Source organism: Mauremys reevesii, linkage group 19, assembly GCF_016161935.1.
Source record: "Mauremys reevesii isolate NIE-2019 linkage group 19, ASM1616193v1, whole genome shotgun sequence".
In the NCBI taxonomy this organism is placed as follows: Eukaryota; Metazoa; Chordata; order Testudines; family Geoemydidae; genus Mauremys; species Mauremys reevesii.
The window spans coordinates 10,838,542-10,861,476 of NC_052641.1; the positions used below are offsets into that span (position 1 = coordinate 10,838,542).

A 22,935-nucleotide genomic window follows, 5' to 3' on the forward strand; every position below is an offset into this window, starting at 1 on the left:
AGCGGAGAAGTCTACTCTGCTGCTATTCCGAGGGGACAGCAGTGCCAATGTATAGCTCTATTTTAAAAAGGTAGACAGCAGCAAGAGAAAGAGCAGCATAAATCGCAGAGAGAGAGAGAACCCCACAAATCAAACAATCATCTCAGTGTCTCCATCACACTCCCACCACGCTCCCATCCCCTCAGGGACTTGTCAGTCTGGCGTGGTAAAGCATATGCTCAGCACCTGAAATAGAGAAAGCACTCTTAACTAAACTTGGAATCTAGACGTTGCAGGGAGACAAAGGTAGGGCTGGGGGAGGCATCTTTTCTCTAGCAGGAACTGCCTGACAGTTCGTCTGCTGCCATCAGGAGCTCATGGCCTTGTCACTCACATCTCCACAGCCCCCTCAGAGATAGAAATAGATTTATTTTTAATTATAGGGTGCAAACTCAAAGCTGTCTGGGCATCTAACAAAGTCCAAAGAAAACCAGAACTTAATAGGATGTGGGCGGGGTGGGGGGGAGGAGATACAAGTCAGCACAGCCCAGTGATGGAGGTCTATAAAATCATGACTGGTGTGGAGAAAGTGTTATTTATGCCTTCTCATAAACACAAGAACTAGGGGTCACCCAATAAAATTAATAGGCAGCAAGTTTAAAAACAAACAAAAGGAAGTATTTCTTCACACAGTGCACAGTCAACCTTTGCTAGAGGATGTTGTGAAGGCCAACACTATAACAGGGTTCAAAAAAGAACTAGATAAATTCACAAAGGATAGGTCCATCAATGGCTATTAGCCAGGATGGACAGGGATAGTGTTCCTAGCCTCTGTTTGCCAGAAGCTGGGAATGGGTGACAGGGAATGGATCACTTGATGATTACCTGTTCTGTTCATTCCCTCTGGGGCACCTGGCATTGGCCACTGTCGGAAGACAGGATACTTGGCTAGATGGACCTTTGGTCTGATCTAGTATGGCCGTTCTTATGTAATCCATTTAGAAGCTGGTGAAATAAAAGGGATTCAGAGAAGAGGGACTGCAGCCAGCTAAGGAATTCATCATTCCTCACAACAGCAGAGCAGATGCTGCAGAAGGTTTGGGGAGCAAATGGAAAAGACGTGGTAAACATTCAGTCTCTCGCTGCATCTAAGCGTCAGAAATCCACTCTACACGATTTGTGTTCCAGCAGCAACGTTGTGTGCGGTGAGGTACATACACAGAAAGAGCCTCTGCCCTGCCCCAAAGAGCTTCCAGTCTAAAGAGGAAAGCAGATAGTTAGCAGACTGGACGTGTTGGGATTAGAGATGGGCAAATAATGGGTTTTGCAGTTGAGGGGCCAACCCAAAATAAAAGATGAAAAAAATTCTAGTTCGATTCAAACCTAGACAATTTTCTTTTTTAAAAGTTGTCAAATCAGAAAACTTGAAAAATTTGTTTCAAATTTGATCAAAATGTTCCAGTCAACTCAACATTATTTTGGTTTCATTTTATTTGGTTTCAGTTTGCATGTTTCAGGTGTTTTCACCTTTGCAGGGGGGATTTGAACTGACCACATTTGAAATCAAAACACCATTTTGAATCAGTTTGACAAATAGTTTCTGAGTTCCCCACCGCCATCTCCCAAAATGGATTTTTCAACAAAATAATGATTTCATAGAAAGTTTAATTCAGCTCTCGTTGGGATGAGGAGCAGACACTGCGTGATTTGCCCCAGGTAGGACACAATGGCTCCGGCAGACAGGAATTGAACCCAGAACACCCATGCCCCAGTCCAGCGCCTCAACCACAAGGCCACCCTTCCTCTGAGTGATCCTGGGGCCTCACCTCCGACATGTCTGATTGCATTTGTGCCACACGGATGGAACAGTGGTGAGCAAAGCCGGAGTGAACAGTGGACGTCTGTAAAGGATGCAAACAGCTGAGGAGCAGCTAGATGCCATGGCATCCTTAGGGCCACTCCTCTGGAAGCCGGTTGCCGTCTGCTCTTGCGTCTCCTTTCAACTGAGCCTGTGCTGCTTGGATAATCCATTATGCAGGTGCCTGCTAAACAGCTGTGAAAAATTTGTTTTCATTTGCAAGCTTTCAAACTCTCCTCCCTTAATTGAAAGCAAACAGCAGCAAGGTTGGAAACAGCGGGAGGTGTAATGAAACTGGAGATGAGACAGTTTGGGGGTTAAAGGAGAGGAGCAAAAGCAACCAGGGCTGTGCTAGCCTGTCCTGGCCCACCAGCCACCTCCTGGGTTTATTCCCTCATCCCATGCTTCCTCTGCCTCTGATCTACTGAACAGTGGTGGTGAAGACAGCTTGTGCGACATGCCCAAGAGGAAGCAAGGACTGAAGTGTATCAGGCCCCTCTTCAGAGCTTTTGTTCATCACTCTGCCCTCTTCCCTTCTTAAGGAAAATTCTTCCCTACCTCAAGGTTCTCAGGCCCTCACGACTCTATTCCCTCAGGCATGGTCCACACTAGGGGCTTGTCTATACTGGTAAAATGCATGGTGTTAGAACACGTTAACACACTAGAATCATAGAATATTGGGGTTGGCAGGGACCTCAGGAGGTCATGTAGTCCAGCCCCCTGCTCAAAGCAGGACCAATCCCCAACTTTTCTTTGCCCCAGATCCCTAAATGGCCCTGCATGAGGATCTTCGGGAAAGAAGCATTAGCCCCAGTGCTGGGGCAAATTAGTGTGTGTGTGTGTGTGTGTGTGTATATACAGATTCTGCTTCACTGAAACTCACCCCATATAGTGTCCAGGGTTAGGATATTCCACTTCCTGTCAGGCACAGCTGCTGCCCATCCATTCCTGAATTTAGAAATTGTAGCAAATACAAAATAACCCCCCGGCTTGCTCATTACCTTATTCATTACCGCAGTGGTGCCAAGCTGAAACATAGCCCTCAGGAAAGGCAGCGCTCGTGTTGCAGAAACCTTTACTTAGCCCTGTCGCACAGCCGACAGATTTCGTGCACTGGGACACATTTCATGGGAACCAGTTAGGACTGTTTGTGATTTAACCATTTATGGCAAACAGTTAACAAGCTACACAGGATGAGGAAACATATCCCACAGACAAACTGTTAAACAAAAACTGCCTCTTGCGTACCATAGTGTACACACACACCCACCCTCCCCAAAAGTTAAACACAACTGCATTTCCCAACTACCTGTGCACCTGTAATGCTGCTTTTTGCATTTAGTGCCCTTGTTTTATTGAAATAGGTTTTAGCACTTAAATGATCCCAGCTAGGCTCTATATCCGACATTCCAAAGATGGGACCTTGGGCAAGTCCCTATACTTCTCGGTGCCTCACTTTTCCCGCCTGGAAAACGGGGACAATTGACTCGCTATAAATTGCTTTGAGATTTACAGATGAAAAGCACAAGGTAAGAGGTAAGTATTTTTAGCGGAGAAGGCAAGGAGCAAATGCATTCCTTTCCATCAGTCCCTCAGGTTGGAGATTTCTCTCTCTAAAATCCAGCCTTTCAGAAAACGAAGGGCAGCAGCGTATCTGTTTCTGAATGTGGCAAAAATTGAAGGAGACTCCACAAAAGAGTCAGATCTGCAATTGTTTCTGAGAGTTCACTTCAAGAGGAAGGTGAGCAGCAAAGGACCAGCCCTGTGTAGGTTTCAGCAAGACATTTACAGCCTCTCTCATGAAAGCAGTCCCAGCCGCCAACCCCTGCCTGTCAGCTGGACTCTTACCATGTCTCTATTGCCCAGAAGTGATTTTTTTTCCAAGCACGCAAACTTGAGCGTCGATTTCTTCAGGCTGCGGAGGACGCACGCCTCCTCCGTGAGCACTATTTCTGCCAAGCTGTTGGAGCTGTGCATGAAAGTAATTCCTACCCACTGTCAAGAGTCCTGGAAGAATAGTTCCCCCTCCCCATCCTTTCGTAACTCAAATGGATGCACATATTTTCCTCCAAAAATTCATGTTCGGATCCAGAGCGAGCCCACGGCATTGCTGGTCCGAGAGGAGAATTCTTTAAGAAGTTACAAGGGAGTGGCGGGGGGGGGGGCGTCAGTGCAGAGATCATCTGCTGCCCTCACTAACAGCATTCTCTAGTGAGGCAGGCTGTAACACTCTGCGGCTTGGAAAGCACCTTGGGATCCTTCAAGATGAAAGGTGCAATATTCTCAGACTATATTACATCCAGGGGCTTTGTTACAGTACACAGTGCCGAACCCAGTTTTATTGCTAGAACACTGAGAGCATCTGAAGCCTAGGGCTGTTTGGGTGACAAATGCGCCCCCAAGGCCTTTCCTTGGCTCCACAGGATATTGAAAAGATAAGAACCCTGATGCGAACAAGTCAGGTTGAGCAACAACTCCTCCCTATGTCTTTTAGGGGCTCGCAAGGACCTGCCTGTTTAGACAAGGGATGTACCATTCACGCGCCTCCTGTGGGGCGCCTCAGCAGCATTCCATAGGCTTGATCACCAAATATGCCTGCCCCACCCCTGGAATGCTACAAGGATGCATGGAAACTCCATCTGGTTCATGTCTTTCCTCCCAGGCTAAGCCAGATGGTCCTTATGGGCAGCTGTCCCTCCAGCGCCAACACCCTCACCACAGCCTCTCAAGGCTCAGCCAGCTTCCCTGCATTATTCCATCCCTACCCAAGGCTGCTGGGAGAGCTTAAGTGCCAGCACTATGCAGATGCCCCCGTTCATCTCCTTTACCCACAATGTAAGCAGCCCCATCTCCCAAAACCAGCCCTGGTCTAGGTTCACCTTTAGCCACACGGAGGCCATGCTGGTAGAGAGAGAGAGGGGCATTTCAGTGAGCACACCTCCTCTGGAGCATCCCCCATTATCAACGGCATCTACCCTCCAGTTATCTGTCTGCAGACCTAGCTCCTTTGGAATTCCAGCGCCACGTAAACCAAACTGTCCGCGCCCCGTCTCATCAGGCACAGAACTGACCCTGGTCACCTTCAGGCCTACGATCTAGGAACGAAGCCACACTGTGAACAGGGTCCCAATGAAGCCACGCCCTGAGAAAGCTCCAGCTGGTACAAACACAGCGAACCCGTCTGCTGACCACCACCCAGGTACACTCCACTCTACTCAACAAGGAGCCAGGGCAAAGTCCAGTTTGGACAGGTTCATAATAGCACTTCTCCCTCCTTGAGCAAAATCTGCCACTGTGGGGTGGGGGGCAGGGAATCAACCAACGGAAGAGGCTTGGGAATGCAAGGCAGTGATCTTCCCCAGCCTGCGGGACTCCCTGCCACAAGAGATTCAGAATGAGTATGGGCCTCAGGTGTCCAGAAACAAACACCCGACTCATCTCTTTGGCGCCACCCTCCATGGCCCAGACCCTACAAACCAATCAAGCTCTGCCCTGCCGGCTGCGAAGGAAGAAAGAGGAGATTGTTCATTGTTTCTATTTTTAAATGCCTAGAAAGGAGCCTGGAAGTACCCAAGCCTAGAGAGATCGCTGTTGTCCACAGCGGAGTGGGAGCTGAAGAAAAGAACACACACTATTACCTTAGCTGGAGGAGAACGACACCCACCCACAGTTCAGCCGAGAATTGCCCTCCCTGGGCCCCTCTGCTCCCAGTTTCCCCAGGCAGGGGGATGGACTGTGGGACGGGGGAGGCCCAGAACCAACACCCAGAAGCAGGGCTCTGACGCCATGGCAGACTCTCCTGGGCAGGTCACCGGGCCGGATGGAGAAATTAAAGAGACTCGTTAATTTAGGTTAGATGTCCTCCCCTCCTTTCACAGCAGGGACGTGTTTAGGACAAGAGCGCAGCATGATGGCAGGAGGTGGAGGCAGGACAAACAGGAAGGACAGATCTGGTTCTCCCCACATCCCTCAGCACCACTGGTTTTAATCTGACAGCCACTGTATTGAAAGCACCACACAAGCGGCTGCCGTGACCTGGCAAGACTAGGTCAGGATTTATAGCCCCCTCAGCCACAGGGCTGACCGACAGCGGAAGAGGCAGCTTTATTACTGAGGACTAAGTGGGGGCAATCGACTGCCATCTTGCACTGGGTTCAGCCCCTCTGGGAATTCCTGGTTCAGTGGTAAACGGACATGTCACGAGGCAGGAGAGCAGAGCAGAGCGAGCACGAGGGGTGAATCCTGCCTGGATAATGAGGTCACCGGCATGTCCCCAGCTCTCCCCCGGCTCCTCTCTCACCCCAAGGGCCAGGTCAGTAATTGTGACAGGCTCCCAAACTCAGCGAGAGCAGCACCACAGTATCTGGGGGCAGATCCACCTTGCTCAGGCCTTATCCAGCCCACCCATCCCTCAGCTCCCAGATTTCATAGAATAGATTTTTGTCCCAGCTCCCTAAATGGCCCCCTCAAGGATTGAACTCATAACCCTCTGTTTAGCAGGCCAATGCTCATTTCTTGCCACTCCACACAAGCTGGGTGTTTGCTATTGCAGCAGGCTATTGACTCGGGAGCACTGAATCATGTATCTGACCTTACGGACCAGTTGGTTAGAGGCGAAAAGCCCACACCGCTGCCAGCAACTACTTTCTGTCACTTGATCCCATATTTTAATGTTGAGCACATAGTTTGTGGCAGGCGATAATCCAGGGCACTAGGAAGCGGCCGGGAACAGGTAGACAGCCTGGGAAAGAGACACCTGAGACAGCAGAAGCTGGGGAGGAGGAAGAATTTGCTGGGCACCTGGGCTGCTCTGTTCATTTGGGGTGGGAGGGAAGAAGAGTAAAGGGAGAGCTGGTCAGCACACAGGAGATGCTAAAACAAGGCTTCAGCTTCCCTTCCATGGTGGATGCCGAGCAGAATCCCTGCCTCCTCCTACAGCTGACTCCCTCCTCCCACAGCTGAGTCATGACTGCAGCAGCCTCTGCCCTTCAGTGCTCCAGCCCAGGCTGCGGACCTTGGGACGGGCGAGAAGACAGGAGCCGAACAGAGGTCTCACGAGCGACACCGAGCCCTTCGGAAAGGCACAGTTAACTCTTCAGATGCTGCTCGGCAGCACACGGATTGTTTTGCTGTAATTCATCCTTGTCCATCCCTTACTCAGTAGCCCCAACCGCAATCAGGGCCCCATTGTGCTGGCACTGGATAGAGAGTCCCTGCAATACTGACAAGTGATGGGAGGAGAAACAGCCACAGAGGGGATGAAGTACATTGCCAGCAAGTCAGTGGAAACAGAACCCAGCGGAAACAGAACCCAGCCCTCCGGACTTGCCAGTCCAGTGCCCTGACCTCTGGGCTACTGTCTCATTCCATCCCCTCCCTTTGTGTTACCCTCCCTCATCACTACCGCAGTTACACGGTAAGCGCTTTATGGCAGAGATCATGGCTTTTTATGAGTCCTGGAAAAAGACTTTTTGGGCACAGTAAAAATGATAAATACACAATATTTAATAATGGAAACAAAAGCCATGAGGTCCCTGGAGCTTCAGAGCCAGGCAAGAGAGATGGATTTACTCCGCAGCTTGGACATTTGCTTATGTCCTTAGTACCAACTGAGCATGGCTTGAGATCTCCAGGCCACTTCACACTCACACGCCTGTGAATGAGAACTCACCCTGCTCCTGCATTCACAGCCCGTCCAGGGTGTCTCACCCACTTTCCCCAGTGCCACTCTGCATGGAGCACCATTGGGTGCTCTCCTCCTCCGAACTGCAGCTCATCAGTGCAGCTGGCTGTACAATTTGTGTTTTATTCCAGTACAGCAGAAGGGCAGATATGATGCACCGCAGGCAGGTTTCCGCCATCCTCCCACCCTGGTACACCACTTCCTCCTCACCTTACAGGAGATCTATGCAAAGCTACACTTACCAGGATCAGAAATGAATCTGGGGGCAGTTCTCCTCTGAAGGCCACATCTCCAGGCAGCCAATAAACCTGGCCCTTGCCTCCTTGATAGGACTATGTTTGGTCTGAACTCTCAGCCTCACCGCTCCCTTCACCAGGCACCTTGGTCAGGCCTCTGACTTGAGGATCATGGGCAGGTTTTTCAAACCACCTGAAAATACTGGGGCTAGATCTGTACTGAACGTGATATAAGAACAACCCCTCCCCACCCACCCACGGCAGGGAAATACCATCTCCACCTGCCTCAGAGAACGCTGGTGCCAAGCCAGTATCCCAATGACCCAGGGATCATTTCACACACCAAGAAACCCGACGGGTCCATTTGGGGTTTAGGAGTCAGGCAGTGATGCATGTTAATATCACACCCAGAAGCTGCCAAGGTCCGTACCAATTTGGTCTCATCCACATGGGTCAAGCAGATGTACAGCAGCTAACACAATGGGGTCCTGGGCTCTGACTACAATTCCTCCACACTATGGTAATGCAAATAAAATAAATAATAGTCAAAGACAGTCAGTAACTGCTTTAAGGAATGGGTATTTTGGGGGGTCCACCCATCTGGGCCTCTTATGTCTCCCCTCCCACCCTGAAAATCTCATATACACACACACAGGTGAATTGAAGTTACCAACCCAACATTGCAAAGACGTGCATTTTGCACTGTGCCATGGCCCTGGGAAAGGCAGATCCCGGGTGCCAAGGTATCTAGGCCAGATGACTGACCCCAACTTCTGCCTCCTCCCCTTTCCAAAAGGCAGAGGAACAGAAAGTGGGGAAACGAGGGTTAAACCAGCTCTCCCCACAACTACAGGCCTTCTCTAGTGATTCCTACCCGCTGTCTTGCAATTCAGCTGGAAAGCAAGGGCTGCTCTCTCTATAGTTAATCTTCTGTTGCCACTAGCTGGTCAACATGGGTACTCGTGGAAAGCAGTGATTCTTGTGTTCAGATGCCAGAGGTAGTTTGAACCAAGTCCCCCCCAGCAACCCTTATTTAAAAAGGCATTTATGGATGACCAAGCCCCCTGAGGAGGGATGAACTGCAGGAGACACTGCTTTAAGAAAGGGATGTATAAGGGATCCCCCACTCCGCATCCTGATGTCTCAGCATCAGACAGCAGCAAGCATCACTTCAGGGCAGCTGGGGATGGGGCACACTAGCCAGGCAGCAGAGATGTGTGATCGGGGCCACTGTGTGGCCAAGGTCTAAACACAATTCATGAGACTGATAGTTCTCTCTAGGACTGCTCAGAAGTATTAAGCTTAAATCATTCCCCATCCTTTTACCTCTTCAAGAGAAGCAGGAAACAAGTATCAGCTGGGTACAGGGAGTTCTGAAGGGGAGTAAAAGCTAGAGATTCAAGCATATTTCCTGACTTGGTGCTTGGGATGTCAGTACCTTTCTGAAAGCATCTGTGGCTCTTTACACAGTACAGGAGTGAGGCACAGAGAAGTTAAGTGACATTCCCAAGTCACACAGCAAGTCAGCAGCAGAGCTAGGAATAAAAAACACAGGTTTCCCTGCCGCCTAGCCCATGATGCAGCTGCGCAAAGCTGCCCATCTTAGCCAGCCCCTTGGTTTAGAACAGTAGGAATGAATTAGACAGAATAGACACTGCCCCTTCCCACAAGGCCTGTTCAGATCCACTGCCAGTCCTGACAGGTGTTCAGGCCATGAACCACCTCCTCCTGAAGGTCGTTTCTCTCAGTAAGCTGCATGGACGAGCAGTGGCACCAGTCACACCTGCTTCCCGGCCCTGGCGTTGAGAGATCCCACATGCCTTCTGTATTGGCTGTACAAAGTCTCCTTAAAGAGAGTCGTATCTACTGCACTTAGGCCCACGAGACTGTTCTTAACAGAGGCCACGTCTCAGGAGCCCTCCCCGTCTCTCTGAACCATTACAGTCACATCAGTCGCCTCGGCTTGCAAACTGCTTCGGTGTCAAGGCGATTGACCACGAGTAGGGCTCCGTGTTTGTCATGGAGGCCACAGATTCCATGACTTACTGCGACCTCTATGACTTCTGCAGCGGCCAGTGTGGCTGACCCCAGGGTCACCCAAGCAGCTGGCCCTGAGGCCTGCTGCTCAGACAGCCCTGGGGCTTCCCTCCCCCCGGCAGCAGGTTCCCCGGGGCTCTCACACACACACACCCCTGGTGCCACGGGCTCCCCCCTCTCCTCTCCAAGATTCAAACATGGGTCTTTTTAGTAAAAGTCATGGACAGGTCATGGGCCATGATTTTTTCTTTCTTGCCCGTGACCTGTCCATGACTTTTACTAAAAATACCCCTGATTAAATTGTAGTCTTAACCATGAGTCATTAACTTAAACAGGTGACAACCCACGGCCCCTTTCAATATCTTTCCTCTATCACCCTCCAATCTGTTCTGCAGCCTCTGCTCTGTGTAATGCCACGGAAATGAAAGCCAGGTGGGAGCAGCCAGACACAAAGTTTGCTCCATTTTCCCTTTCATCTTTGCACAGCCATGCCTAGTAAACAGCACACCCCATAAGGGATTTCTACCTGGCCCAATGGATACATTCTAATAGCGGCTGTTCCACACAAACAGGCGTCCCTCAAGAGGGAAAGCTCCTTGGTTCTCTGAATCAGGTGACATCCCCTTGCTTCTCTCTCCAGGGACTCCTCCGAAGCAGTCTTGCTTTCACTGCATTCCCATCAGTGCTTTTGCATGGCAGGGCCTGGTTCCGATTCTGTTGAGTGAGTCTGGAAGTGGCTACCCTTTACCTGACTGGGCTATTTTGGATACAGCCAGCAAGAGACAAGGATACACCCCGTGGAAGAGCGTTATGCCAACCAATGCCTTGCTCAGGGCACAGCAGACTTCTCCCAGCCCAACACAAAGGGTCAGTGCAATAGAAAAGGAAGATGCTTTCAACTAATTGAAGTCAAGTTACTTCTCACGGCGCAGCGGAACCCAAGTATTGGGAACCACACCATTTGTGGTGCACATTTGGTTCAGAGCACCAGAGTGCCAAATGCAACTCAGGTGACAAGGAAATACTCGGAGTGCAATTCTGTTCAACACCGTGGTTTCACTAGAAGATCAGGTTCTGCTTTTCAATAAAAATCCCCACTGACTAAAAGGGGGCTGCTATAAGCAGGTTGTATTGTATTGTTAAAGCAGCAGCAGCAAATGCATAGGCATTTCCATTGTTGCCCTCTTTTCACTCCCTCCACTTTCCAAAAATCCCACTTTTGGGCAAGCAGCAAGCTTGGAAAAATTCCAGCTTGAAACAAAAAGCCGCTTTTTGTTTCTTTTTAAAGAGATCTGAGCCGTCAGTTCAAATATTCTGAAAGGAGAAAAACATTCTCCCTATTAAAAAGATTCTGTATGGGTTTTTTTTCTTTTAAAGACAGCTCAAGCACCCAGATGGCTGCAGTAGAAAGTCAAAGTGTATCAAAAACAGGAATAAAGAATCTAGGAAAATGCATTAAAAATGACATTAAGAGGATGTTAGGATTGCATAGCTAAGGATCAAAAACAAAAATCGGGATGTGAAAGCAAAGTTGCACACACCACTTTAGCTCATGCCCCTTGCATGTGGGGGTGTTATTAACGATTATCCTAATGCATATGCAGAAACACTTTTTTCTGACACCCATAGATACACAGCATCTTGTAGTGCTGCATATGCCAGTCAAACAGAACCCATTAAAGTCATTTACAAGAAGTACACAGGAAATTGTTCTTACATAAGATACTACAGTGTAAGTAACAGATCAATGGTGAAAATTTGCCAGGATATATATATAGGCCATCTAGTTTAGCTTGGTAGCTAACTGCCTCATTCTCTGAACTGCACTTAAAGCGGCCTGTGCTGCCTGGTGAATAGATGCTGTACAGTGCATGGCTGGTGACTAAATCACGATACACGCCCCAGAGAGAAGAGGCCTCATCAGAGAGAGTCTAATTCAATGAAGATGCTGGACCATTAGGCCAATGAAAACAACAGAAGAATGAAAAAAAATACTGCAAGGTGTAACAGGTGTATCCAAGGTCATAGAAAATCAGGAGTGATGGTGTGTTATCTATCAATGCATAATGCATAGGGCCAAGGGGAAAAGCTAAACTTGCCATTGGCTGCCTTTTGAGTGCTTTGTGCTCTGCAACCCTGGGGTTCACATCATGGGGTTTTTGGGGGAGGGCAGGCTGTAAGGTAAGACAGGGAAAAGGCTTATGAAACATGCTGAGCACTGGTGCTCGAGTCACAGGGAAATGCAATGGCGTGTATGGGCACGCAAGGGATTAACTCTCATGGGAGTAAGAAAGTCAGGCTAGGCTAGTGTTTTAGCTGGACATCCCCCGGGGCGATCAGAGGAGTCAAGTTAGCGAACCCTGTTTTGGGTTCTCTGATCCAATGGCAACACCGCCAACCCCACAGCTGGTTTCAAACAAATACATATAGAGAAATCCCTTGCAGAAGAACTCTGCACAGCCTTGGAGCTTAGAGACTATATCTCCAGACACCAACACCCCCTAGTGGGCTAAAACACTCCTCTGGCATGCCATCTGTAGACGTGCTGGCACAACTTTTTAACATTTACACATACTGGGGAAGGTGCAACTAAAATCTCTTAGATCATGACCACAGGGGAAGAAGCTTCTTTCTGATGCAGATCAGCCCATGTCCTTTTTGTAGAGTACCTCCCCTCACCCCCACGGATTCAGATTCTCCAGCCTTTTTAGCCCACAGCTCTGCTTGAGTTTGGTTGGTTTGTTTATTAGCGGGTTTCCCACTGTTACAGTTACAGCTACTACGGAGAAGGCTCCCACAGCCACCAGACTTGAGCAATGCATCTCCCAGCCTTGCTTTGAGCAAATCCAGATGGCACTGCATGACGAATGCTAACAGACGTGGGAGCCTCATCTACACTCCAGCTCCCACCAGTAGAAACTTTTAATCAAAAGACACCTATATTGTAGCCAATGCCCCCTGGTGAAGTCACGCTCTTTTCTCCACTCATGCAGAATTGCTTCCCCACCAAATAAGTCCGTTGTGGCCTTCGGAGAGTTTCGAGGCATTAAGAAGCAAGCAGGGAGGGTGTGTAACCCAATTAGGCTTCAAGAAGGGGCACTTCAGCTGTGGACATTCACAGGAAAGGAAATAATCACTGAGATAAGAAAAAAAGGACATGTATCAAGATTCTACAGTGGTGCCTGACAGAAGCTGCCACAAGTTTCTGATTCATCTCCAGAAAGATGTTACCATTAATAGATGAAGAGACCATTCCCATAAGTTAGGCTCTTGGTTGTTTTGTTCTTAACTACCTTTCCTTCAAAGTTCTCGGTATCAGCACCGCCACCAGCTCTGTTTTATTCTGCTTCGAGCTAAATTCCTCTGGGAAGCTACTCAGGTAGATGGTTTGGGATAAGCGCCTCAGAAAAGTGGTAAGGACACATCTGGAGCCATCTGCAGATGAAAAGCATTCTGCTGCTCACGGAGACAATGAACTAGGTGCCTGTAAAATCGGAACTCAAAAGAAAACTTGCCCTCAGAGACAAGTCTACGTACAGATTGCTACCATAAACCCAGTCAATAAGTCCTTGATGTCCAACAGCAAGCACTACTGCAGCGAGGAGGGGACTAAGCGTTTAAGGCAATTTCCCTCACCACCCAAGAAGATCAGAACTACTGGCCTCCCTCTTCTCCTACATATGTACAGAACCTTTCATCCCAGAGGATCCTGATGAGTCTGGCAAGCTGCACAGAAAATATAGACACTATTTAGACTGCAGGGCACTGCTGAACAGTTTAGAACAGGAAGCAGCAGAGGAAAAATCTATAGGGATAGTCACCTGGGGAGGAGGGACCACACCTGAGGGAGTTTACCACAGAGCTTGATTGGTAACTCCGTTCCTGTCTCCCCACCCTCCACCACACACAAACACACACACAGACCCCCGACACCTCTGGGGTCACGCCAAGCCAGAGACAGCTGGGTCCATAACTATCGCTAGTACACAAAGGCCTGCGGGACTTCTATTCTAACAACCCCACTATTCATTGTGCCCAAAAAGCAATCCAGCTAGCCAGCAAAATTGTTAACAGTGACTGTCCAGGAAAGAGTTAAATACAAAAGGACCTCTTGCCACTCCTGGAGACAGAAAAAACTGCAGTATGGAAGTATCCACAGCAACTCATGAGACAGACCTTGGGAAAGGAAGCGGGGGGGGGGGGTTGCCTTCTGCAGAAGCAAGGTACTGATTATGTTTAGAATTGTGGCAAAGCCATCCCAGGTGGGGAAGTTCCCATTTATACTCTGCAGCCAGGTCAATATCCGCTGCTTTGGGGGAAACCTTGAGGCATCTAGCACAGAAAAGAGATTGTAACAGGAGCCAGCACGGAGAGAGAGTTGGGTTAATTGTGAGCCCTAGTCAAGGCACGGGCTTGCTGAAAGGTAGAGGAATTCTTAGGCATACTAAGTCCCTCCACCAAGTCACCCACTGCAATGGGATTTGCCATACCGGATGAGACTGCTGCCCTGTCAGGTCTAGTGTCCTTCGTACGGCAGGAACCAACACTTAAGGCTACAGGCAGGTGCTTTTGCCTTCATCTGAGGCATTTAGCTAGGTGTGTAATGTGGGGCTAGGGAGAATCCACTCCTGATCCCTGCAGCAACTGCGTTTTGCCCTGAAACCTCAACTTGGTGAATCAAAGATTCCTGTTACCTTCCCCGCCCCCACACCACAATCTCCTGTATGGTAAAGCCAGCCCAGCCCATCAGGGGCTGTTCTTCGAGTCTGAGATTTGTTACCTGAAGTAAATTTTTTTATTAAGTTCTGGGTTTTTTTTTGTTGTTGTTTGTGATCGACTTAAGACTCCTAGGAAGACAAGCAGACTACAGAGCGAGGCTCTGACAAGCTCAGTTTAAGAGGCATCCAAGTATTTATTACAAGCATTTTCTATTAGAGGAGCCTCCCAGGGGGTTAAAAGACCATGAGATGCAGTTAGTTATTTCACTTCTGTGGCATATCACATTCATTGAATAAACAGTCACTTGTAAACAACAGTCTGCGGCTAAACACCCAGCTACATACCAGGTTAGCATGCACATAGGCTATAATAGCTTGAGACACTAAATGCATAGAAGACAATCCACTCAAAGTCAAACCAGAGGTGCATGAAGCAGCATCTTCATCATCATCACAGACAAAGCCAAGCAGGTACTCAAATTACAGACAGCTTAGATCCCAGAGAAGGAGAAAGCTAGTGGATAAAGAGGAGATGTATTGAGATCAACAAAAGCCTTCAGTCATCTGTCACAGCAGACACCACGCTTTAGCTACAGAATTCCAAACAGTTCAGTTTCATGGAGTAGAACAAGTCAGATCTAATATATAAAATAGGATAATAGTGACAAGACAGAGGAACATCCCATGTTAGAGCAGGAGATCAACTAGCTTCATGCAGGAAAGATGTTCTCATAACCCATTTTAATTGTTCCCTGCTCCCGGGAAATCTTAGAAAGTATGGAGAAACATGCAGGCATGCTGTAATAGACCCTGACAGCTAAAGCCTCACACAGAGCAGGGGTAATCAGAGAGCATTCAGCCAAAATATTTATAAGCAATCAAATAAAATCTCCTCTTTTGCCCTACGCTCAGTGGTAGCTTCTCCAGGGCCAGCCATTCCCCAGGAGTGCAGAAGACAGTTAAGTATGAGTAGTACCACCCTGCTTTGCAGGCTGAGACAATATGCTCCAAACCGGTTATTTGACAAGCCAGCAGGCAGCCTTGAGACCCTGCTACAGCTCTTTTCCCCCTTCTGGAAAAAAAAAACGTGCACAAAAAGGCAAACATTAAAAAGCTCTAAAAGATAATGAAGCTATCAATTACAAGGGAGGGAAATCAAACCACGACAACGTGACAGCACTAAAGTGGCTCCTGCAGGATCACTGCAAAGAACATTTCTGAAATCAAACTGGTTGGTAACTCGGGGATGAGGCGAGAGCTTGCCACATAAAGAATGTCCTATATTTTACATCTGCAAGGGCAGAGGAGTCCTGCCCAAGAGGACAAGGGTAAAAGCCCCTCTGTGATGGAGCGGACGGAAACCACTGTGCATTGTTGCAACAGGGACTGAAGGGGAGGAAAAGCTAGGAGGACGTCTTTAAACTAAGGAAAGCAGGTACAGCTACAGGTATGCGAAAAGCCCAGAGGCACACACCTAAAAAGGTGCAAGAGCTGTATCAAGTCAAATGCTCTCCACTCCTGAGCAAAAATGAATAGAAATATAAATATTTCAGCCACCATGAAGAGAGATAATGCCAGCTAGTCTTCCCCCGAAACGGCATCCCACCAGGACACAGGACTTTAAGGGAGATGGGAGGGAAAGTAGCAGTAAGGGGGGGGGGGGACAGACAGGGACCCCCAGGGAATTAGCTATGAGGGGTTGTGTATCATATCCCCCACCACTGCTTCTGCCCCAGCATTAGTAACGCCTCAGTGTTCCACATGCCCATCAGTTCCACTCCGGCCTGGAGCAGTGGCAGGTACTTTGTTCCCCCTCCAAACACCAGCCTGCCTAGGGGTTGGGGGCACTGCCCATCAGGCCCCCAGAGTCACTCCAGCAGCTCAGCCCTCCTCTGCTTCCTTTCCTCCATCATCTCCCCGCGTCCTCCGAGCTGATCCCAAACAGGAGGGCAAGTTCCTCGCCAGCCAACCACAAAGCTCCCCCGCCCCCAACCAAGGGCAGGACGCTGCCTCAGTTGCCCCCTCCCCACACCCAGAAATTGCCCCCTTCCCGCAAAGCGGAGCCCCTCGCTTCGATCCAGGTTCCGGGCGCCCTGCTCAGCCCCGTGTGGGTATCAGAAATGGCCCCATCCAACCTCTGCTGCGTCCCCGCGGGAAACAGGGGCAGACCGGCCGTGTGCCCGGGTACCCACCCCGATCCCCTGCACCCCACTGCCCCCCATCCCGGGGGGCGAGAGCAGCTGGCTCAGCCCCGCTCCCGGACCCCCACGGAGCAGGGAGAAGTCCAGGAACTCCGCTCCGTGCGCCCGCCTCCAGGGAGGCTGCAGCTCCCCGCCTGGCCCTTCTGACCCGGTCCCCACCTCGCCGGTGCCAGGGTGAAGGCAACCCCCCGCCCGGTCCCCCGGATCCCTAAGTCCCCTCCCGGCCTCCCATGCCCCGGACGGGTCCCCCAGTCCAGCGCCCCTCGCCCGGGCAGCTCCCCCCTCCTCAGCGACCCCCGGCTCCGGGGCGCCCCTCGCCCGGGCAGCTCCCCCCTCCCCAGCTCCTCCCGGCTCCGCGGCGCCCCTCGCGGCTCCGAGGCGCCCCTCGCCCGGGCAGCTCCCCCCTCCCCAGCCCCGCCCGCCTCCGGGGCGCCCCTCGCCCGGGCAGCTCCCCCCTCCCCAGCTCCTCCCGGCTCCGGGGCGCCCCTCGCCCGGGCAGCTCCCCCCTCCCCAGCTCCTCCCGGCTCCGGGGCGCCCCTCGCCCGGGCAGCTCCCCCCTCCCCAGCTCCTCCCGGCTCCGGGGCGCCCCTCGCCCGGGCAGCTCCCCCCTTCCCGGCTCCGGGGCGCCCCGCGCCGCCTCACCCAGGGTGAAGAAGGGCAGCTCCGTGTTGTCCAGATCGTCCTGCACCGCGATGCGCCCGGGCAGCTCGTTGCGGACGAAGAGCAGGAGCCGGGACTCGGCGGGGCCGGGGCCCGAGGGGCCGGGGGCGGCGGCGCTGGCGGCCGGCGGGGAGCCGCTCCAGCTGATGTCGTTCTCGCGGAGCACGGGCAGGGTGGACACGGTGACCGTCTTCACCCGGCACGGGCTGTCGGGCTCCCGCGAGGCGGAGGAGCCGGGCCCGCTGGCCAGGAGCAGCAGCAGCGGCAGCAGCGGAGCCGGGGGAGGCGGCAGAGGCGGCGGCTGCAGCGGGGACCGGGAGGCGGCGGCGCGGCGGAGCCGGCTGCAGCGCGGGGAGCTGCCATGCCGGGCCGGGCTAGGGAGCCGAGCCGGAGCGGGAGGCGCACGGAGAGCCGAGCGGGGCGAGCCAGCCGACTGAGCCTGCTGCTATCGGCCCGCCCCGGCCGCCGCGCTCCGCCTCCTGCCCGCCCCGCGCCGCCCGGGACTGCCCCCTCCCGGCCTGGGGCGCCGCTTTCCCCACTGCCTCCCCGGCAAGCCCCGGGGCTTCCAGAACCTGCCCCGGCTCCTCGCCCCGCCCGGGCCGGCCCCACAGACCCCCCCCCGCCCTACTCCTCAGGGCTGTCCCGCAGCCTCCTCCTGGCCACTCACTCCCAGCTCCCCAGCCCCCCCAAACCGCCCACTGCCCCTAATCCCAGGAATCTCCCCTGCCCTTCCCATCGCCTTTCTAGCCTTCTTCCTGCAGGGAACTCTCCTTTGGCCTTCTCCAGCCAAGCTCCCCGCCTTTCTTCATTTACCCCCATCACGCCATGCCCTTCTTCAGCCAAACCTTCTCCCCAATAGGCCCTCTCCCCCCGCGTCCGTAACCCCCCTTTGCTTTTCTCTTCTCAGACCTACTTCAGCTTCCCAGAACTACTGTCACTGATGGTTCTTTCCTTAGTCCACTTCCTTTAGAAAGGACGGAAAGTCCAAGTCTTTTGCTCCTGGGTGTTCCTGTCTTCCTCAACCATTTAATTCCTGCATCTCCCTTTCCTCTGGTCTCTAGCCCATCCCTCCACTGCAGTTCATCACTTCCTCTAATTTTCACTTCAGCCAAAACCTTTCATCCCACACTCCCTTCTTATTTTCTTCCACTAACCCAACCCGGTATTTCACCCCCTTCTTTTCTCCAATTCTATCCCCCTAGTTCTTTTCTCCCGTTTTCCCTCCATTGCCTGACAATTATTATTCCATTTCTCTCTCACTTCTTTCATCTTCTATGATGTCATCCCCACAGCTTCTTTCCCTCCTACCGTCCACCTTAATCCACCCCATCTTCCCTTTAATTGCTCCCTGACTCTATATTTAAACCTTCCTTCATTTAGTCTGGTTCAGTCCTCATTTCCCCCAATCCATTAAACCACTTTCTTTCTCTTTAGTTTATTTACTTTAGCCCCACTCTTTTTCACTTTATTGAGCAAACATCCCTCAACACCTCTTCCGGTAAGTCTTGGGGAGACAGTTCCATGGCTGATGTAGTGCCACTGCCCTGAACCTGCTCTTCTTGTCTGTTGCTCCAGTCCATCCACCAGTTTAATCAGACTCTTTCTTACCATCTGCTTTTCCTGCATTCAGTCATTCCCTCCTTAACCCAATCTGGTCTCTTACTAACTCCGTTTTGCTTCTATCTTTCTCTTTCACTGCAGCTAGCAGCCTTCCGGTTCTCCCTCCACCTGCTCGCATGTTAATCTTTCTGATCAGTTCTTTGTTCTCTTACCCTTCCATTCAGTGGCTTTTTCTCTCCCTCTCTTTCAGTTCAGAGCCTGTCATGAGCTTAGTTCAGGCAAACTTGAGACTGAAGGCCTTGGAAGAGACTTTTCAACAGTGCAGATGTATTCTCAACACCATGAACCAGCTTTATAATAAAAATTAGCTAGCACTATACAAGGGAAGTGTGATCACGTACCTTGTCTTCATCAATACAGAAAAGAAAAAAACCCAACCGCTCACTAGTTGAAAGATGCAGCAGCTACCCACAAAATAGCCCCTTGAAAGCAGCAGCTGCTTGGCGCTGCCTAATTTAAAGGGCCAACTGAAAGGCATGCTGGGAAAAAAAGTTTGTATAAGAAGGTAGCCTTATTATAAGATAACATAGTAGAAACTCTGTCATTCTAGGGGAAGGTGTTATTTAGAAATGGTGGTGTTGAGGTGTCTATAACTTAAAAAAACAAAGACTGGATTGGCTATGGAGACTGAATTTTTCCTCACTTCCGGTATTGATGCCTTAGCTTCTCCTACAAAAGGATGAGATGGGGAAACAAATACTGCTGCTAACTGTGCAATACTCCTTGAATTCTGGTGGTGAAAGAGGGCTGAAATGGCAAGGTCATGCTAGTGAAATGTGACCAAGTCCAATTTTTTTTTTTAAAGAATGGTGTATCCTTCAACTAGGGCTTATTTCAGTTCACGGTCGCTCACAATTGTTTCAGGATATTTCCATCATATCCCTCTTTCTGTAACTTTTCACTAAAAAAAAACAAAAACAAAGAAAAAAAACCTTCATGTGGTGAAGCTTGGTGCCATCCTGCTTCTGAACAGGCTTCAGCTATGGCAGCAGTTCTCAAACTTCTGTACTGGTGACCCCTTTCACATAGCAAGCCTCTGAGTGTGATCCCCCCCTTATAAATTAAAAACACTATTTTAAATATTTAACACCATTATAAATGCTGGAGGAGAAGCAGGGTTTGGGGTGGAGGCTGACAGCTCACAACACCCCATATAATAACCTTGCAACCCCCTGAGGGGTCCTGACCCCCAGTTTGAGAACCACTGATCTATGGGGTAAGAAATTATTTTGGCCACTAGTGCTAGGAATTAAACTGTTGACACTCCTGGCCCATAAGGTGGTAGCTCTCTCATATCAGTACCGTACCATGTAGAGACCCATAGGGTGATCTGGATTCTCTGTGGAGCGCCCAACAGAGGGTTTTTTGATTAGCTCTTAATTGCCTGGGTGCAGTTTAGCTGTAGGTCTGACCAATCAAAAATGAAGTTGCAGTTGTACTTAAGTTCTCTCTATTCTCTTGCCCACAATCAAGCCATGAGAGCCGCGTGTTCTAGGGATTAGAGCAGCAAACTGGATATTAGGAAATTTGGCTTCCGTTGCCAGCTTTGCCACTAAATATGTGACCTTGACTATGGCATGTGACTGTAGTATGCTTCAGATTCTCCATATATGACGTGCAGCTACTACCTTTGATAAGCATTTCTTTGGATGAAAGGTGCCTTTTCTATGTATATACATGCAGATTGTCGACTGTCTTCTAACCACTTTCTTTAAAGAGACACTATGGCTCTTTAAGTCCGAAGTCCAAATAGTGTAAACGCAAATCTCTATGAAACCATTTACATCAGTAAAAAACATTTCCATGGTTCAAGTCTTTGCTCTGCCACACAGTTCCTGTGTGAGCTTGGGCAAATCACTTACCCTCTCCATGCCTCAGTTTCCCATCTGTACACAAGAGACGATGCCACTGCCCTGCCTCACTTACCCTTGTGAGGATAAGTGCATTATAGATTGTAATGTGCTTTCAGATCGACTGATGAAAACTGCTATATAAAAGCTAGGTATTATTGTTATAAACAAAAGTGTAAGTAACTTCATGGATTCCTGTTGTCTAAAAGGAGCACCACTCAAAAGAGAAATGGAGCCTGGGTAGTGTGAAGAAAATTGGATTTAAAAAAATACTTTCACTTAATAATCGATAATGTGCTAGTGACAGTTATTTATGGAAGTTTGCTTACAATGTGGTTTTTTTTACACTGAGTTTGCTTTAAGCCAGGTGTATTTAGGCACTGAAAGCTGAAGGTTTCAGAAACTAATTGGCACTCCAGTATAGTGCATTACCCAGATGTATTTCAACCCTAAATTAGGTCCCAGCCTTGATTTCAAGGGTTCCATGTAGTCTCCAGGACCCCGTTCCTTTTCTCTTTGAAATCAGCGTAGGGTGACCAGACAGCAAGTGTGAAAAATCAGGATGCGAGTGGGGGGTAATAGGAGCCTATATAAGAAAAAGACCCAAAAATCGGGACTGTCCCTATAAAATCGGGACATCTGGTCACCCTAAATCAGTGGCAGTTTTGCCATTGACTTTAATAGCATCAAGATCAGGTCTGCCACATAAAGCTGCAACAGAACTGTCCACCTCTGCTCAAGAAAAGCCCAGGAGTGAAACAGTAGAGAATACTGAAAGTAAAGTAGTAGTTACAGTAAGTGCTGCTGTGGTCTATCTCTAGCGGATAGGGAATCAAAAGACAGGGGTTTTATTCCTAACTCTGTGACTTTGGGCAAGTCACTTCACCTCTGTCTCACTTTCCACTTGTCTATTAAATAATAAACTCGTTGGGTTTGAGTTTTCTCTCAGTATGTGCATGGAGACATATCAATGGAACTCTTTAGGGACTGTTGTGGTACAAATAATTAGATGTTTTGGCCCACAGAGAGAATATTTGTATCTAATCCAACCACAGGTTGATAGTAAGGTCTGAATCTGGGACATTCCACACCAAAAGCACAGACCTTTGCTGCTTGAGGAGGAGGAGTAATGAGCAGAGCAACTCTGTTAGTTGGTAGCAGTAGTAGGCTATCTACTGTGTGGACTAGCCACTAGCACACATTTTACAAGCAGGTTGCATATTGACAGAACTACATGGGGAAGCTTGGCTGGGCTGAAATCGGCCTGCGTTAATCCTGTTCCCTCACCTGAGTGGATTTTAAATGGAAACCTAGAGATATTTTCTTTGATTTATTTTTAAACGTAGGCGGGGTAAATCAGCGGTGTTGCCATTGTCTCCTGTATTACAATATCCTGAATGTGATTCAGCCTGTCCTGTGATTTGTGCCTCTCTGGGTAACTGCATACAGACGTCTTAACTGGGAAATACTTAACATGTCAATACAACCCAAGTTAAAAAGGAAGGGAAGTGGGGGGAAGGCAGTTTGGTCTAAGTGGCCACAGGTGAAGCATGCTCTTTGACTTACAATCGCATGAGCGCGTGTTCTGGACAGCCTTGCCTAATGCATCTTTTATCAGCTGGTGCAGAAGATTAGGAGGCTATTGAAAAGATATCAATAGAGGCTTTCTGAAGTGGTTTTCAATTGGCCCTATTACCGAAGATATACAGCAGCGATCATTAAAATGCACTATATATGTATTTACAATATATAGAACAATTTTTATGGTCTATAATGGATATGGCAAATTGTGCTGTAGGTGAGTGGGGGGAAGACAAGTCATAACACACAGCTATGATGTAATCAGAGGCTTCTATTTCACACTGCAAGGCTCACATCAGCGACAAACACTGTGCTAAGGGAGAGAGCAGAAGGATTTTTATACGCCAAAGGAAATACCACAGAATTAATTTTGCTTCTGAACTGTGGTGTATAAATGCTGGTTTGCAGCCAGATGGTCTCCAACTGTGGTATACAACCACACCACTCAAGCTGCGCTCTTTGTCAGCTCTCACAAGCTGAACGGGGACAGGCTGGGTCAGCAATTCAGAGAA

General features: G+C 49.7%; 1 protein-coding gene across 6 annotated transcripts in view; it reads right to left on the minus strand.

Moving 5' to 3' along the window:
* ASTN2 (astrotactin 2) overlaps positions 1-19,385 on the minus strand; it is a 622,345-nt gene extending 602,960 nt beyond the window's left edge. For 4 of the 6 annotated variants that reach the window (XM_039506367.1, XM_039506373.1, XM_039506371.1 and 1 more), the window contains exons 1-2: positions 19,334-19,359; positions 17,355-17,713 (exon numbers count right to left, since the gene is read on the minus strand). In XM_039506367.1, coding sequence (XP_039362301.1) covers positions 17,355-17,713; positions 19,334-19,344 — 370 coding nt within the window. In that variant the 5' untranslated portion in view covers positions 19,345-19,359. Of the gene's footprint in view, positions 1-5,475; positions 5,494-17,354; positions 17,714-19,333 lie in introns of those variants that run through there. The other 2 variants (XM_039506369.1, XM_039506370.1) reach the window with 2 other exon arrangements.
* Between the last annotated feature and the right edge of the window lie 3,550 nt (positions 19,386-22,935).